This window comes from Marmota monax, unplaced genomic scaffold, assembly GCF_021218885.2.
Source record: "Marmota monax isolate L192 unplaced genomic scaffold, Marmota_monax_Labrador192_F-V1.1 WCK01_AAM20220418_F8-fsc00013, whole genome shotgun sequence".
Classification (NCBI taxonomy): domain Eukaryota; kingdom Metazoa; phylum Chordata; class Mammalia; order Rodentia; family Sciuridae; genus Marmota; species Marmota monax.
Genome location: NW_026692202.1, coordinates 967073 through 986382, shown reverse-complemented (window position 1 = coordinate 986382; position 19310 = coordinate 967073). Strand labels below are relative to the sequence as shown.

The following is a 19310-nucleotide window of genomic DNA, read 5'->3' as shown; positions in this document are numbered from 1 at the left end:
CTCCTTGGCTTCCCTGCATCTGCTCTGGTACCTGTCCCATCCCTTTTCACTGCAGTCACAGGGATCTTTCATAAATACAAGTCTGATGTCATCTTCCTGCTTAAAACACTTCAGTAATTTCCCATTATCATATGATAAAGACAAAAGTTCCCACTATTTCCTACCAGGAGCTATGTGGCCTGCCACCCACTGGCCCTCAAGGATGTCTTGCTGAAGTCTCCCTCTTGCTCTCTGCTTCAACCAAATTGGCTTCCACTACTGCAAGAGCCCCATGTTTCCTTCCTGCTACAACTGTCCTCCTCACCGGCTTACCTGGTCATTTCCTGGCCTTCTTTCAAATCAGCTCAGACCTCACTTCCTTGGGGAAGTTTCCCAGGTCCCTATGAAATTCCCCCTCACCTTTTGAGGAGTTCCCAGGGTGAAATATTACATTTATTGACTTGTATCCTGTTTGGTTAACTTCTGATTCTCCCACAAGGGCAAGGATCCCACTTTCACTCAGTGCTCAGTGCCTAGCATAAAGCCTGGCACATTCTAGACTCCTAACCAACATCAAGTGCATGAATAAAAGCTTAAAGTCATGCTGATTTACATCTCTTACTTGCCAGCTGTGAGCTAGAACTCCATGAGGAGCAGACCTAGACTTTTAATGTTTCTTTCAATTAAAACAGAACAATATGAAGCAGAGAGAAAGGCCTAGACATAGAACCAGTGCCTTCTACTAGTACTTGGGTTGGAACAGTGGCTGAGGGAAAGGGAGCAATTTCCATTTCATGATCCTTTCCTGGGATGGGGTCAGTGTCAATACCAACCATGCTCCTCTCTTAGTCTGCCTCTAGGCTCTGTTTTGCCATCCCAATCAGAAACCGGAACAGAGTCCATGCAAGGGTTTGAATGCCCCTTTCAAAGCTCATGCTGGAATTTCATTGCCATTGTGATGATATTAAGAGGTGGAATCTTTAAGAGCTGATTAGGTCACCGGGGCTCTGCCTTCATGAGTGAACAGGAGTGGGTTGTTAGCTCTGCAGTAAGCTCCTGATAAAAGGATGAATTCCACCTCCTTTTTGTCCCCAGCTTGTTCTTGTTTCTCTCATGCTTTATAAGCATTTCCACGGGATGCCCACCACCATGTTACAACATTGTGTGAAAGCCCTCAGCTGATGCTGATGCCATTCTCTTGGACTTCCCAGCCTCCAAAAAAAAAAAAAAATCTGTTATTTATAAACTATCCAGTCTTTGGTGTACTATTAAAATAACAGAAAATTGACCTAGACACTGGCAACACAAGGTATAGTCTGAAATTAAGAGCAGAGGATAAATGGACAGATTCACCTGTTCAAAGAGAGCATGAAGCGTATTCTCCATGTCAATTTTTCACAATTATCGAGAACTTACTATGTGTAAGAGTAGGGAAAGAGTGAGACTGTTCTCTGCTTTAAGTTGTTCACAGTGTGCCAGAGAGCACAAAAAAAGCCATCTGATTTTGTTAATTAGGGGGGTTTCTGACCTAACCCTTGAGTAGAATTTTGAAAGATGAAAGGGGGGCAAAAAGGAATAAGATGAGCAAAGCTTAGAGTCTGTCCCAGGATGATGGTTTTATGGTCTGGCTATAGATCACCTGCCAATACATATCTTCAGCCCTGACCTCATTTGAATATCTACCTCTGTGATATTGCCAACTGGTTTTCCTGTAGGAATCTTGATCTGAAACACAACTTGTCCAGCTTGAATTCCTGATCTTCTCTCCCAAATCCTTCTCCTTCATATACTCTATCTTAGTGAATGGTACTAACTGTCCACGGTTTTGTTTTCTTTTCTTTTTTAAAATACTTTTTATTAGCTGTTGATGAACTTTTATTTATTTATTTGTATGTGGTGCTGAGAATTGAACCCTGTGCCTCACACATGCTAGGCAAGTGTTCTACCACTGACTGAGCCATAATCCCAGCCCCCATCCATCATTTCCAAATCCTAGGATTGCTATAGACCTGCACTGTCCAGTATTAGACTCTAGTCTCGTATGACTATTTACACTTATTTAGAATCAAGCAAAATATGGTTCCTTACTTGCGTGAGCCAAACTTCAAGTACTCAATGGCCATGTGTGCCTGGTGGCTAACTCCTGGGAAGTACAGATTATAAACTATTTTCATCAACACAGAAAGTTCTACTGGTCAGCACTGATCTGGATTCCTGCCAGGCTCTCCCCCTCAACATCTAACAGTCATCCAGACCTATGAATCTCAGTATTGCCTGGATTTGTCCACTTACCCTTGCTCATGTGTACTGCCAGTACCTTACATCGGGACTTCATTTATGGTCTGCTATGACCAGAGCTTCTTAACTGGCCTCTCTACTTTCATTTTCATCTTCTGCAATTAATTGTTCACTTCTTCTAGAAATTTCTTTTCAAAATGAGAAGCTGCTCACAATTGAAATTCTTCTATGTTCCCCGTCACCTTGGGCTCTGGGCTCTGGCTATTCCTCTTCTCTAGCCTCTACCCTCCCTCTCCATTTCCTGGGCAAGAAGCTCCAGCTAGACCAGAAATAACTTGTAGACAAGACGTTCTTCTTACTCCTTAGGTGCACCCCAGATGTTAAGAGAAACTCCTTAGGGTCTCTGCAAGAGTGCCTTCATTTTTCTTCTTTTTTTTCCTTTTTTCTTTTTTGATACCAGAGAATAAATCCAGGGGCGTTTAACCACTGAGCCACATTCCTAGCCCCCTTTTTATATTTTATTTGGAGACAAGGTTTCACTGAGCCACTGGGATTACAGGCATGCACCACCATGCCTGCCTCCTTCATTTTTCCTAAAACTGATTTTTCTAATTGTGATTTCCATCTTTCTCTATTACTCTCACTTTCCTTTCTCAGCTCACCTTCTCATAGAGTTTTCCATGACCACTTCCCATCATAATGCCCCCTTAAAATGAAATTAATCCCCCTCACCCCATCCCCCTGATATATCCCCCTTCTTCCAACCATATGAATGAATGGAGTTCTTACAAGCTTGCATTGTGTTATCCTTTCCCTGTGAGGCACTTCTATGTAGTGTGGCAGTCTCTCCTAAAGAGTATATTCTCAGTGTCATCCATCTGAAGAAGGAGCAGATTTACGCACCAGAAACTAGAGCTTGGAGCCGGGCATGGTGGTGCATGTCTGTGATCCCAGCAGCTCGTGAAGCTGAGATAGGAGGGTTACAAGTTCAAGGCCAGCCTCAGCAACCTATGGAGGCCCTAAGCAACTTAGTAAGAGCCTGTCTCAAAATGAAAAAAAAGCGGGGGGGGGGGGGTGCTGGGGATGTGGCTCAGTGGTTAAGTGCCCCTGGGTTCAATCCCCGGTACTAAAAAGGGAAGGGGAGGGGAGGGGAGGGGAGGGGAGGGGGGGAACTAGAGCTTGGAAAGACCAGTCTCTAATAGAGAAGAAACTTCTTTCTCTCTCCAAACTTTGCTAATCACATCTGGATTTCAGGAGTTGAGGTACACCCCAGATGTTATCTTTCTACATCTCCTTTAGTGTTCTGGTTTAACTATTCTAGCCAAGCTTCAACTATGGTTCGGAGATGTAAGGGATCAAGTGAGAGCAGACTTGGGCCAGAACAATAAAAGGGATGCAGTGCCCCCCTGAGGCCAGAGTGGTGATGACAACAAAATTAGAGATTTCCCCAAAAGGAAGGTCAGTCATGAAGACCAGGAATTCCTGAAAAAAAGAACAACACTATTTCACTCCACTGCCATTCTGTAAGGATCACTTTTATTATTATAGGAGTGGGGGTGATGTCTCAGTCCTGCCTCAAATGTTCCCGATGCTCCCTCTACTGAACTTGTACAACCCATGTCTCACTGTAATACAGTCCCTGCGTTTTGATCTGCCTTTCCTAATGCACTCTAAGCTCCCTGAACAGCAGGAATTGTGCCTTGTCGCTCTCTGCCCAGCACTGAGCATCAGGACTGGCATATGGCAGGTACCTAATAAAATTCTGGTTGAAAGATTCAGGAAGCTAGTAATGAAGTGATGACTGAGAAAAAGGCATAGGGTCAGAGATGGAGGGACATGGAATGCTAAGCTAGACTGTGGGTACTAAGGATTGGTGGGAAGGGTGGTGATGAAGGCATTAAAAGCTTTAGAGTAGTCGTGTTTGTGTTGAGAAAGAAGTGTTCTCTCTTTAATGAGAGAAAAAGGAACATTAAGTAGAAGGGGTAGAGTGTCAGCAAGACGACAGAAAGATTTCAGTAGTCCAAGAAAAAGTGAGGGTTATTTGGATTCAAAACTAATCCAAGAATGAATGTGTTTTTAAAATCAGACTACAGTTTTTTTAGTGTGAAGGAAAATTGAAGACAATTCATTATTTTAGGCTATGCATCTATGAATGTAAACTCATCTTTAAAGATATCTTTTGGATAAGAATATACTTTCCTGCCAGGTACAGTGGTATATGCTTGTAATCCCAGTGGTTTAGGAGGCTGAGACAGGAGGTTCATGAGTTCAAAGCCAGCCTCAGCAACTGGTAAGGTGCTAAGCAACTCGGTGAGACCTTGTCTCTAAATAAAATACAAAATAGGGGGTGCTGGGGTTGTGGCTCAGTGGCAGAGCGCTTGCCTAGCATGTGTGAGGCACTGGGTTCAACTCTCAGCACCATATATAATAAATGAATAAAATAAAGGTCCATCAACATCTAAAAAATTATTAAAAGATAAAATACAAAACAGGGCTGGGGATATGGCTCAGTGGTTGAGTGCCTCTGAGTTCAATACCTGGTATAAATATATATATAGAGAGATATATATCTTAGCATTCCATGTCCTTCCTATATATATTTATACACACACACACACAAATAGAATATTACCATGACTTGTCTAAAGGGTTTCTGTGTTTTTATGAAGCTTTTTATGAAGCTTCTTATAAAATATTTACTTTTAAACATGTTTGTTTGTCTTTGTATTACTTTTACTTTTAAGCCCTGTATTAGGTACTCACAGATTATGTATAATACACATCAAAATCTTTGGAATGACATTTTTACGTGTGTGTGAAATATACTATATAGACATCTATAATGTACATACCCAAAAGCCACATATTTTTTATCCAGATAGGGAGCTGCTTGTAGGGTGATATAGAATTGTGACCCATTGGTGTGATGGCCTTGGTTGACCATTCCAAGAACTCCTCTTCTATTATGAGGAACTGAAAAATTTTCATCTAGGAAAGAAAATAATAAGTCATTAAAATACTTCTATTAAGGTACAAATACAACCTTAGTGACAATCTTAATTGTAGATTTCCTATTTTTTTTGTTTTGTTTTAGTTGTAGATGAACACAATACCTTTAGTTTATTTATTTATTTATTTATTTATGTGGTGCCGAGGATCAAACCCAGTGCCTCACACATGCAAGGCAAGTGCTCTACCATTGAGCCACAACCCCAGCCCTTCATATTATTTTCAAACATGCAAATGACAAGAAAATTAAGCTGTAAAATCTTACTAGAACTATTTGAGCACTTAGTTCTACTTGAACTTTACCATGGCTAAAATCAAGTGTGCTAAGGAAATTAATAATGTAAGAGGAAACATATTTGCTTACAAATACAGGTCAACAAAATTTCTTGTATTGTTTTCTCAGCAGTATTTCATTCAAATCACCAATGTGGTCATTAAAAATATCACTTTAGAAAAAAAATCACTTCTGAGAAGTCTCTCCTGGGCATCCTGCTCATAGCTCTGTGACAGCCCTGCTACACTCTGCATAGTCACTAGTTTCCAGGTGTTTTCTCTCTCCTGTGGGAAGGTAGGGCCTTTGTCTCATTTTAGCTTTTGCTGTAGGACCCTAGCACATTAACTAGCTTAGGTGTAACCCTAAATGTTGATGATGCAGAAATTAATTTAGGCTTATTTTTACTTATATTTCAATAAATTTTAATCTCAATCCTTACATAGATTGATAAGATTTTGTGGAAAGTGATGTTTTTTTGTTTTTGTTTTTTTGTTTTTTTGTTTTTTTTTTTTAGTGTAATGTTAACAAGTAAAAAGAATGTACAGTGTTTTCAGGCTACCATTTTGGGGAAGAACCATTCCCGGCTTTGCCTCCAAGCTCAAATATACAAAAAGACGTAACATAATAAATTCAAGAGTCTTCCTCAATAACTACATAGAGTTCTGAAGATAATTGAGGGATATGAATATTAATTATCAATATGATTTTATTACATGCATTTGCTGACTGTTCTTATTTTTAAGTTCCAAACAAAGCAGACTAAGCAAAGCAGTAATGTTGGTGGTGGTGACTTTTAGCTTCTTAAATTTTAAACTGAATAAAGATTTCCGAAATCTTATGAAATGCAAATAAGACAGTTTTTACAAGTGAGTTTATATAATTACATCAATGCCCCATCTTAATTTCAATGGAATAAATCATCCATTAATAGAAAATCAGATGGAATGGAAAATCTGTCCAATGCAAAGATTCAGAGTGTTTTTAAAAACTGGTATTTATCATTTGCTCTCAGAAATTATGATTAATCTTCCTTATATTGTGTAAGTACCAGGAAAGAAAATTTATAGAGATGTAACATTTTATCAAAAATTCTGTGATTATGGGGAGTTTTAAAGCAATAAATCATAATATCTATTTTTAAAAAATGCTACTTATATGGAAGCCCATGCATAAAACAGATTTTAAAAAACAAAAAACAAAGGCATAGAGCCCTCTCACTGTCTGAAGACACTTCCTCAGGTCCCCATGGAACTCTATAGAGGATAATTTGAAAGCCACTGCTATAAAGAGACAAGAGAGAGTATGTTCTTAAAAGATGTAGGGAATTCCTGATTTACAAAGTTAAAATATACAGACCTGAAAAAAAAGTGAGAAACTATATGACTACTTTATGGGTTGTATTAATACAAAATGCTTATATGAATCTTAGGGACCTAAAGCTATGCTGTTTCTTTACAGGCAGTGACAGCAGGGCCAAGGGCACTGCCCAGTGGTCATGTCACAGCCAGGTCTACTTTATATTACTATGACTAAATCAAATGAAATAATGTGGGAGGGTCAGGTGTGGTGATGCATGTCTACAGTTCCAGCTATTTGGGAAGCTGAGGCAGGAGGATCCCATTTGTTAAAGACTACCCTGGGCCCGATGAGGTGGCGCATGCCTGTAATCCCAGCAGTTTGAGAGGCTGAGGCAGGAGAATCCAGAGTCCAAAGCCAGCCTCAGCAAATTAGCAACACCATAAGCAACTCAGTGAGACTGTTCTCTAAGTAAAATTTAAAAAGGGCTGGGGATGTGGTTCAGTGGTTAAATATCCCAGAGTTCAATCCCTGGTGCCAAAAACAAAACAAAATAAAACAAAAATCACCCTGGGCAATGTAGCAGGACTCTGTCTCAAAAAAAAAAATTTTTTTTTTGTTTAGAAAGTTTTTTAAAAATAAAATTATGTATAAGAAAGAACCCTATTTGCTCTAAATAGGGTTCAGACCTAAATACAGACCTATAAAGTATTACAATGCAAAGATCAGTGTTGTTTTGCCACATTTCTTAATGGTTCTCTGATCTGCCCACCTTTCTGTATCTCTTTTTTTCCCTTTGTTTTTATTTTTATTTTTTTCTCTGTATATTTCAATCTTATCAACCACTCTTCTTTCCTTCTGCTTCCTTATAATTTTCTACAAGCTCCCATGAATCTCTAAACTTTGAAATTCATACATTTAAAAAAATATTTATTGATGTAAAGTTCCTGGGCTTTTTCCTAATATAAATAGTTAATTTCATTTATAGTTTAAACGTTGCTTTACACACCCAAGAAAGAAAAATAGGTCTTATGTCAATTAATGGCACTGCTGAAGGGGGTTGAACCTCTTTAGGCTTACCTAAATTAACAGGGCAGCAGCCCAAGTAGAGGGATTTTACCTTCTATTTGGTAAGGAGTGAGATCATTGGCCTTTAGGTAGGTTTGAATTGAGTCCTTTCTCCCTGAGTGTTTCTGCCAAGGATAAAGCATGTATGGAACAACCAGAGAGAACCCAATAGAAAAAAAAAAAAAAAAGAGAACCCAATAGATGAAATTTGCCTAAGCAAAAAGAGAAGATATTTATTTAGGGTTTTGTTTTGTTTTTTTTTTTTAAAGAGAGAGAGAGAGAATTTTTTAATATTTATTTTTTAGTTTTCGGTGGACACAACATCTTTGTTTGTATGTGGTGCTGAGGATCGAACCTGGGCCGCACGCATGCCAGGCGAGCACGTTACCGCTTAAGCCACATCCCCAGCCCATCTATTTAGGGTTTTAAAGTTTTGTTTCAAAACAAAGTTGTCGGGAGCTGCTCTGGAAATACACCCCCTTAGCAAGAGATATTGAACAATAATTGAGCCCCACTATAAATTGGGCCTTACTTCAGCTTGGATAATGAGGCTCCAGGAGTAGGTGTTACCCAGTGGGGTTGAGTTACACTCACCTGTTCCTTTGTAATCCTGCCTTTTGCCTCATTTGAATGGCTTCTCCCCAATAAAACTGGGTTCAAGGTGTGCCTCTCTTTTTCTTGCCTGCCTTGCCTCCTTTGTGGGAGCTGGGTCAGAGGAGCCGTCAGAGAACCCAAAGAAAACGGTATTTCTCTGTCTTTGTGTAATTATTTTGTGCCATCCCAGTTCACCTGGAGTGACCCTGAAGGGTATGCAGTTCAGTGCTAAAGCACTTGCCTAGCAGGCTCAAGGGCCTGGGTTCAATCTCTAGCACCACAAAAAGAAAAAAAAAACCCAAACAAAGCAAACAGACTCTCCAAGTTTAAAAAGATTAACCCATTAATACAAAAATGAACTGAAATCATATATTATTTCATTGTTTTTAAATTCACCTTATTATGCTTAATGAAATTAAGTTTTATACTTGGGGTTGTTTTAACAAGTTTTGGACTTAATTCTCCATGTTGTGGAAAGAGGGCTAATCAGAGAAAAGCAATGGAAAGCCTGGCTGTCCACCATATTAATGTTTCCCAGGGGTAAAAGGAGAGGAAACCCAGCTTTGGCTGTTTTGAGGATTAGCCTTGCTCTTTTTCACACTCATCTTTCCCTCTGGAACATGGCTCCCTTTCATTTGGTTGCTTATTGAACATTTTCTAATTCTGTGCTGCCAGACCAACTGCAGTTACAAAGGCTTTGCTGAGCACTCTGAGCCTCCATGGCTGCCAGCAAGACAGCAAGGTCTCCATGGGTGGACTGCACATCAAACAGTCCAAGAATGGAAGCTGGGGACAACCAATGGAGTGTCTAGAGGGCCAGGTGAGGAGATTATCAGAGACCAGTTCCCCATGGAGCAGGAGGTCCACATTCTGAGGCTGTGCCACTGTGCACATAATTTGGGCAATCTGATTGTGACATGGTGTTGGGATGTATGGTAAATTCTCATCGGGGATTAAGGAAGCCAGGAAAGCTTCCAGAAGGGTCCTTTCCCATCTGCAGTGTCTTCTTTTAAGACCCAACCCACCAGCTTCCCTGTGCTGCAGCCTCCGACAGTCCCAGGCAGCTATTCTTTCCTTTCTCACAGCATTTAGTTCTATCCTCCATAACAGCACCTGGGGGTGGCATCTGTATCTGCTTAAACATCTGTCTACATGAAAACATGGACATTCTTCAGGGAAGAAACTTGGTCATATAGACTTTGTTTTCTCAGATCCTAGAATCATACAGGCACCGGCCTAGGAATCTAATGTTGTGTGAATGTATAAATGGTGTTTCTTGAATGTTTTTATTTCATAAAGGTGTCTCTGAACAAATTTTGAAGAAAATTAGTTATTACTTTTCCCTTTTAATGTGGCCATTGGTTCATTAAGACTTTTTTAAAAACCTTTTTATTAATAAAATACAAATACAAAAGATCAAAGAAAACTAATGTTTAGTTAAAGAGCACTTATAAAACACTTTTAATTACCACTCTGGCAGAGAAAACAACTTTGCTAGCCTCCCCCAAACTGCCTTGTCAAACCCCTCTCTCACCTAAAATAACCAGTCCCTTGACTATTATAAAATCATGAACATAATGTCCCCCACACCCCGCTTTTTTTTTTTAAGTGCTGAGGATCAAACTTAGGGTTTCATGCATGCTCAACAAGCACTCTACCACTGAGCTACATCCCAGACCATAACATTTCCTTCTATAGGAGTTTTATCATCCAAATGTGCATCCCTTTGCACTAGAGTTTGGTCTTTCCCATTTTAAAAGACTTGTCAGTTTGGGGATGTAGCTCGGGACAGAGTATTTATCTAACATCCACAAAGCCCAAGGTTTGATCCCCAGCACTGAAATAAGAAGAAGAAGAAAAAAAAAAGACTTGATATGCCTTTTAAATCTCTATTAACCTGAAGGTTTTACCTCTATCCTGTCATTTCTCTATACTTCATTAAAGAACCTGAGCTATCTAACCCCTAGAATATCTTCAAGTCTTTAGTTTGCTGATTTCACACATGTGCAGCAATGTACCATTACTATAGTTTGGAACTCAAATGTCCCTTGTGAGTGTCCCCGCCCCATGGTGGTGGGATCTTTGAGGTGGGAGAAATTCAGATCGTTGGGGATATGAAAGCATGGCCTTGAGATGGATAGTGGAATCTTAGGTCCAATATCTCTATTTCTCTCTTACACACATACACACTTCCTGCTGCCATGAGGTGTGCAGCTTTGCGCCACCATGTGCTCCCACCATAATGTTTTGCTTTGTCACAGGCCCCAAAGCAATGGGTCCCCCCAACCATGAACTGAAATCTTTGATACCATGAGCCAAAATAAACTTTCTTTCTTTTAAGTTGATTATCTCAGATATTCTCTCATAGTGGTGGAAAGATGAATGTTTTTCTGTCCTCTGTCCTATCAGCTCTGCTATAACACTTGTTTCAAAATGCAAAATTGTTTCAACTTGATGGAAACAACTTGAACACCATGAATTTCACCCATTTCCTGTGCTTCCTCGTTGAGAAACACAAGATGAATGAAAACTCTACCCAGATGGAACAAACACATTTCAATCATCTACCAGCTACCTCAGGGCGAATCATGAGCCCCACTATGTCATCCTTAATAGTAAAGGAGAGCGGTGAAGCCCTGTGTCCCTGAAATGCCCCTTTCCATTCCCAAGAACCTAACCAAGTTAAGAAAACAACGTAAGTGGGCCTAGACTGGAATGTCCAAATAAATACTATCTTGAAGGACAATGACTCTTTCTCATGTGTACTGCAAATAGGGTAAGTCAGTGTTATCTGTAGGAATGGCTTTCTTGCATGTATTCCAGGAAACTGTTCCTTGGAATGCTGGTCAAACAAGGAACAAAGCAAACTAATCATGTCACTTTTTCTGTAGCCTAACTTACAAAACACCTCTCCCAGAGATAATTGGTGTAGAACTGGGGACACTGTGGAGAGGATTAGTACCATTCATCCAGCCCCCCGACACTGGATAAGGTGTCATGAGGGGCAGAGGTGCTATTTGGCAAAGTACCATGAGGGATGGAGGTGATCTCTGTCCAGCCTATCAAGTGGACTTTCTGAAGTAGTTTTTGAGGGATGAAGGCACTATTTGGTGAAGCACTGTGAGAGACAGAGGTGCCAAGGTCCAGCCTGTTGCCACTGAACCTTTTGCGTAAGCATTTTCAATAAGCCTTGTATCTTACATGCTGTTTTCAGGTTTTTCTTTTTTTGGTCTCTTGGCAACCTATCCCACTGCCCTAGCACAAGTGGGCTGTGGTCTCAACACCCACCCACCCACATTTGGTTGTTCTGATCTCCAAAAACTTTCCTTCCACTTTGACCAAATCAAAGCATCAACTCTTCCCATGCCCACCTCCACAACAAACTTCAAGTCTTTTTCAAGGTAAAATTTATTATAGTATTTATGTTTCTTGATCATTTAATACATGTAAAATAGTGTTACTTTTTTTTTTAGATTACTGTGTGTGTGTGTGTGTGTGTGTGTGTGTACTGTCAATGGACCTTTATATTATTTATTTATATATGGTGCTGAGAACTGAACCCAGTACTTCATTCACACATGCTAGGTAAGCACTCTACCACTGAGCCACAACCCAGCCCCTACTGTCTTGTTTTTTATTGTGACACTGATGACCTTTTTGTAACCTCATTTTTACCATACATTTTTGCCTGTAGTTTTTACTTCATGGTGTTATATGGTGCAAATATTTCTTTGTAATATATATCACATTATAACTGAACGGATTGTATTTCTTGAACATTGGCTGGGTCCAGAGAATCAGGCTCATGTTCTGTTCCTTCGCTAGTGTGTTCTTTCAACAGAAGGCACAGAATGTCTCTGATTTTTTTTGTCTCTGATTTGGGACATTAATAGATATTGATGCGGCAAATGCCTACATGCATTATATCACTGCAGGCAGCAAAAGGGGTGCTATTCTATTATTTCCTTTTCATTTATTAATTGGAATATTTAAAGAAATAGATGTTTTCCTTTATCTATAAGTTCATACAGTTCATATAGGAAAAGCAGGAAAAATGTTTGATTTTTTTCTCTATTTTTAGCGGTTTTCAGGATAATGAATTCTTTTCCTATCATTCTCCCAAAGGTAACCAATTAGGTTTTATTTAATAATTTAATATAATTATGAACTCATAGATTAAAATATTTGACAAGTTTTGGTCAATTGCTATTACTATTCTTTTTGAAGTTCAAATTATTCCATCTTTGGCCATGACAGCCTCTTCAAATTAACCTCTGGGGCCTTTTGTCATGACCTTAGTAACTTTCATTGTGTTCTTGTAATCTGTTAGAATATGAGGTAGCTAATAAACTGGGATTTATCCTGGATAAAGAAATAATATAATTAGGCAAGTAAAACAAAATATGTGCTCAAATTGTTCTGGACCAGGCTTATCCCCATAATTTTTAACTATATGTATATATATGCACACGTATAAATATAATAATATATATGAATATATGATATATACATATTAACATATATATATACTGATATATGTGTGTGTGTGTGTGCGTGTGTGTACCTAACACTATCTTATTTGGAGTTGTGAAAAATCTAGTCTTATGTGTCTTTAAATGTGTCAGTAATGTATTAGTGGATTATTCAAATTTAAGAGAACTAGATGTTTAAAACACATACCTTCAAATGTTGGTCCATAAATAGACTCTCCATTATCTCCTCTTCCAGCTACTATGTCTAAGAAATAGCAGTAAGTAAACAGAATTTTGAAGTTAAAAAAGTTAGAGTGTAGTAATGATAGGTGGGAAAAGATATTTTAAAATTATGATTATACTTTTACCAATATCTAGAGTAAGTCACCTGTTTAATATCTAAACCATGAAAATTTTACCATAATAACTTCATGTGTATTTTTTAATGATTTTTATTTTCAGGATTCCATTTTATTCTTATAAAACTCTCTGATGTAGCTTAAACTACAGTGCAAAACCTTTGAAATAATGAAGTATTAAGTTACCATTGTGGTCATGATTTTAAAAAGTGTTCACATAAATTCTGCTTACTTCAAAAGTTATCCCATAGACCTCCTTGCTTTTCAGAGAAACAAGGAGATTAAGCTAGGAGGATAAAATAGGAAGAGTAAGTTCTTCTTAGAGTGTGACTAAAAATAGGTGCTCTAAAAAGAATACATGTTCAAATTTTCATTACTGTGGTTCCCCTGTTGAGATAACATTCATTTCCCCAATATTTTGGAAATAAAATTCCTTATAATGTAATGAGGTTCTCTTAGGTATTTATAAGACATGCATATTTTGGCTTAGGCATGCTCCTACTATAAAGACTCCAGGCACAAGTTATTTTATATCTATCCACAGTTGAAAAGAAGACATGTCTGTCTTCTATACCCCAGACTCCTCATCAGTATTCTTTCAATATTCTGATCCACCCCCCTCTTCTAATAGTGTTAAATAAACCTTTTTTGAAGGACTATTTTAGCCAAGTAAGAGCAATCATCTCTAATAAAAGTCTGCTAATTTTAAAGAAATCTGATACAACATTAAGCACGTGGAGAGAATTTATTTGGAAAAGAAAATGTAGCATTTAAGTTATACTATTCGTAAAACTGGTTCAGAGGTTAATCGATAAAGTCTTAAATCTAAAACCCTACTTGGCTTAAAATTCTCGATGGATATGTAATGTCTGAATGCTAAATCTGGAAATGGGGAAGTTAAGGTTTCTGATTTCCAATCCTTTGGATCCTAGTCTGCTTTGTTCAGGAAAGTCTGCCCAGGTGGATACTTTCCCCTTCTAACTTACCTAACATCAGTCATACTCCTTTGCCTCATCTACCTTACACTCCCCAAAGTTCCTCTTGTCCTCCACATCAGATGTCCCAGATGAATGTTTATATTGACACCATTTCAATCAGTATTTACTACTATTTTTGGTGGCCATAACCCACTCAGTTGAATTCAGCCTTATATATGATATTATGCCTGTAACTCTGACAACAAATTTAGAGATGCCAAATAGTGGCTAAAAGTAAATTTGAAGTCAGATGATTATGATTGAAATCTTGACATTAGTTACTTTTCCCAAGCCTCTTCCTTGCCTGTATAAACAGAGATACCAGTAACTGCCTCACAGGTGGCTCTTAGGATTAAGTGAAATGACGAAGGGCAGTACCTGGCAGGGTAGCATGCTCATTCATCAGTGGCTGCCACTACAGTGTAGAATTCCATGATTATAAAATGCATCCATTTACTATCATCATCTTCATAATGTTCAACATGATGATGATAATAATAAGATGTATTAAATTATATCCCGAGACCCTTCTAAAGTCAGGCCTTGTGGGAGTCACAGAGGGGAAACTGACCGAAGTGATATATTGACTTGGTATCTTCTTTAACTTTGTACTTTTGAAATGAAGACAATGTATGCTTCCTGCTCAAGTGTTTCTTCATTCATTCTTTCTTTCTTTCAGCAAATGTTAACTACCTAGACTATGCTAGGTACTGTTCTAGCTAGAACATGGGATGCAAGAGTGAACTAAGTAGATAAAAATCTCTACCCTTATGGGATGTATATTCTAGTGAAGAGAAACAGACATTAGACAAATGTCTTATAATTCACATAATTGCATATCCAAGAAATATTGGACATACTATTATAATATGTCCAATGGTGAAAAACACTATAAAGAAAGAAAGTAGCGGGTTTTTGTTTTTTTTTTTTTTAGTTGTAGATGGATATAATTTTTATGTGGAGCTGAGGATCGAAACCAGTGCCTTACACATGCTAGGCAAATGCCCTCCACTGAGCCACCACCTCAGCTCCAGAAAGTGGCAGTTTTAAATAGGGTGTCCTTGCTGAGATTCACTGTAGGGAAAATCCAATAAGTTCGTGAAACAAGGGGATATCTGGAGATATAGCTGGTGGAGTATGTCCCAGTCAAAACAAACGAAAGACCTCAAGGCCAACTTGTAATTGATGTGCTTAAGGAATATCAAGGGAGCCCATATGTGGAGCAGAATGAGCAAGAGGGAGATGTCAAAAGAGGGGGATGGAGGGGCAGGCAGTGTGGAAATGTGAGGTCTGTTGGTCCCAAAGACTAAGTAACAATACCTAAAAGCATTTTAAGGCATGACACAAAACCAAATTTAGCTCATATGCTCTCCAATTCTACATTGCTCTAGGGGAATTCAACATCTGAAGGGAGAAGATAATGTCCAGACTTTGCACTTTTTTTCCATATTTTTTTATTGGGCATAATAATTATATGTAATAGCAGGAGTCACTGTTACAGAGCTTGGCACTTTCAGTTCTCCATGTTACTGAATACTTACCACAAACTTTAATATTATTATAATTATCCCCATTTTATGATTAAGGAACTGATTCAGAGATGCTAAGTGCATATCTAAGGTGGTACAATTTATATGTATCAAAGTTTAGATTTCAATCTAGCAATCTCATTTTTCCCTAAACTGTTCTTAATTCTCAAAATGTGTGCACTTTACTATTTAGAAATTTTACTGCAAAAACCCCAAACAAATAATATGACCTACTTTTCCCAAATCTTGCTCTGGGGGAGTTTAATCAAAAACAAATGGAGACCAAAATCCTTCAGATAGTACTTTTCACTAGTAACAATGTAATGTCTTTGGCAAGAAATGAATTATTTTCCATTTATTTTATTTTCAAATTTCTGAGCATCTGAGATCCTGGCCTGGGAGAGTCACTATCAGGCTCAGAACCAGGAGCCCTCAGTGGTAACAATCCCTGGTACACCCCCCCCCCCCCAATAAAAAGTATTAGAAACCCTGATGTTGGTTCCCTTAAGGATTGTTTCATACTAACAAAACAAAACAAACAAACAAAACATGGAAAATAATCAAAATGTTTACCAGTAGGAAATTAAAATTATTTAACAATATTATAAAAGACTGGGAAGACTCCAAAAATTTTCTGTGTTTATGTTCTTTGGGAAGATAAATACTTCATATAAAGTGGAAAAAAAATTAAGGTTAGATAACAGTATTTGTGATATGATCTCATTTTGCAGAGATTGAGGAAAGAATACCTGCTTTACATGCAAAAGACTTGAAATAAATCTTGAAATAACCCCCCCTCATCAGTCTCAAAATATTACAGATCATACTAAAAAATTAAACATCAATTTAAGCTTCTGCATATGTTATCAAGTTCAAACAAATCTCCTTCTACACTAACTCAATTATTTTTAAATTGCTGCCTGATTTCTCCCTATGGAATATCTTCCAAAAGCCCTTCAAAATTTAATTTTGTGCTGTTAATCAGGCACCTACTCTGAGGAAAGCCAAAGGATTGACCTGAAAAGAAACACAAATGGAGACCAAAATCCTTCAGATAATACTTTTCACTAGTAACAATGTAATGTGTTTGGCAATAAATGAATTATTTTCCATTTATTTTATTTTCAAATTTCTACCCTTAACATATTTCTCAAAAGCACTGTGTTTCAGATTAATTACTTTCATGTATTTAGTTGAGAATTTAAAATTATTTTTTGATTTTTTAAAAAAAGTCACCATACTTTTTAATTTAGAATATTCCTGGTAATGTAAGTGTTTTTAAAAAATAATTAGTGATCTGTATAAAGCAATACAAATATCTTAATTTATCATTTGGCTATATAAACATACTTTAAGTACATATTTAAAATTAAGACTATCTAATTATTAGAGAGTAATAGTAACCAAATTCTTTTATATGCACATACCTATTATTGTTATTTGTATGTGAATATGACCCATGAAACCCACTATTTTATGTAATTAATATACACCAATAAATAAGAGAATATCTAATTCTATATGCATTTTATAAAAGTAGCCAAATAAAATTCTGGGTTTGCAATTAAGTTGTATGTAAGAATTTAAACTCACCTCCTCCTTGTATCCAACCATTTTGTACCACTCGATGAATAATTGAATCTTTATAATGTAACCTTATGCCACTTTGAGAAAACCCTGCTCTTCCTGTGCACAGGAACTGAAAATTTTTACATGTTTTGGGACATACATCACAATATAGCTAAAAAATAAAGACGAAAGGTTTCAAAGATGAAATATTTTAACATCTTAACAATCATAGATGCTTCCCAACTTTTTTTTAAAAAGGCAACATTCTCTTACCTCAAAAATCAACCGTCCAATTGGATAAAAATTAATCTTAATGTCCAAGAATACAAAAACATGCTATTAAAATTAGGGAGAAAAAGATAATGCAGGTCAATTTTATAGAAATGTTATAGAAAGTTATAGAAATGACCAAAAATATAACAGAAATGTTTTCAGTGATAAAACTTTAATAGCATTACCAATAAATAACAGAGAAATCAAATGAATGACAAAGATCATTTTATTTTCTTTTACCAAGTCTTTACAACTCACATGACATATTTTAAAAACTTTGTTTTTCATTATATATTTTTAAAACCTTTCAGTAGTGAGGTTTTGAAAAATGTTAACTGACCACAGGATATGAGAACACACGGCCTAGCTATCCACCACATCACAAATTCCACAAGGCAAGGGAAACTGGTCAGTTCCCCTGGGAAAAGAAACAGACTGGGAATTCTTTTCTACTTCTGTTTTCTTTCCTGAATAGTTCTGAGAAAACATCCATCCTGAGTGCCATGGATTTGGTTACCAGGTGTTCTGGATTTTCAGAGAGCACAGATTAGTTAGCCAGAGCCAAGCACAGCACAAATTAGCTTTCCAAGTGGAAAAATGAGGCCTCTATATCTATAGGAGGTGTGGCACTAGGGGTAGGGAAGAGAAGGAGACTGAGTCATCTTCAAAAATTCTCTTACATGCACAACTGCCTCCAGCTCTTGTTTTCACTTAGTACCCTTACCAGTAGAGATGACTATTTTCGAGACCTTGTCTGATACTTTAAAGAAGCATCTGAACTGAAAACACTAGTCTTCATTAATATAGCTTTCACTTAGGGGCCATAGCACAGCTAATGGAGTACTCTAAATCTTGGATACCATATTCATATACACCAAAGTGCCACCTTTTTTTAATGAGGTGCATAACTTGGCCTAACCTCTTTCTTAAGAATCTGGGAAACGTAAATGATATCATCTTAAAATATATTATTTATGTCACTATAATTAACTTGTTAGGGCTTCTCAGTTTCTGCACAAGTTCTTAATTATAAAAGAGAATATTATAAATGAAGAATGGGAAACATAGTAAACTTCACAGTTTAAGAGGAAAAAAGTCTATAATGTAAGTCATGATTGACTGAGAAAATAAATAAGTTCATTCAGGCATGATTAAACTTCCACGTTCATCAATAGGTTATCTTTAGTGGTTGCCAAGAGTATATAATTCTGAAAATGCTGATGAAGAGATCTAATAAATGCAACACCAGGTAATTTCCTAGTCACCAGCAACCAAACATATAAACATACTTGTTTAGCATATGGTTCTAACCTGGAAGTAAACAAGTCCCTGGGTTTGACTCAGCAAGAAAAGTTCTACTTCTCAGGCTCTTCTCTGGAATCAAGGACCTCCATCCTCACTGCCACCAATTAATCCAGGCTTTCATTATTCCTGGCCCATGCTACTATAGCAACTTTCCAAACAGCTACCCTGCTCGGCCTGCTTTGGCACGGTCCTAAATTTTTTTCTAAAAGAGGAAAAAGGATATGACACACTCTTTTTATGAAAAGTTCTGTTGGCTTGGTTTCCTTCTGGATAAAATCTGGCTCCTTGGTTCAGAATGGACAGTAAATCATAATCTGGCTGAGAAATTATAATTTCTTTATTATCTATTATTTTTTTTTTCTCCTTTT

At 37.5% G+C, this 19310-nt stretch overlaps 1 protein-coding gene across 2 annotated transcripts in view; it reads right to left on the bottom strand.

The window, feature by feature from the left end:
• The window catches only part of Ppil6 (peptidylprolyl isomerase like 6), a 35406-nt gene that overhangs the window by 3870 nt on the left and 12226 nt on the right, over window positions 1-19310 (bottom strand). For both annotated transcript variants that reach the window (XM_046430186.2, XM_046430194.2), the window contains exons 4-7: window positions 17638-17700; window positions 17389-17536; window positions 13139-13195; window positions 5070-5205 (exon numbers count right to left, since the gene is read on the bottom strand). In XM_046430186.2, coding sequence (XP_046286142.1) covers window positions 5070-5205; window positions 13139-13195; window positions 17389-17536; window positions 17638-17700 — 404 coding nt within the window. The remainder of the gene's footprint in view (window positions 1-5069; window positions 5206-13138; window positions 13196-17388; window positions 17537-17637; window positions 17701-19310) is intronic.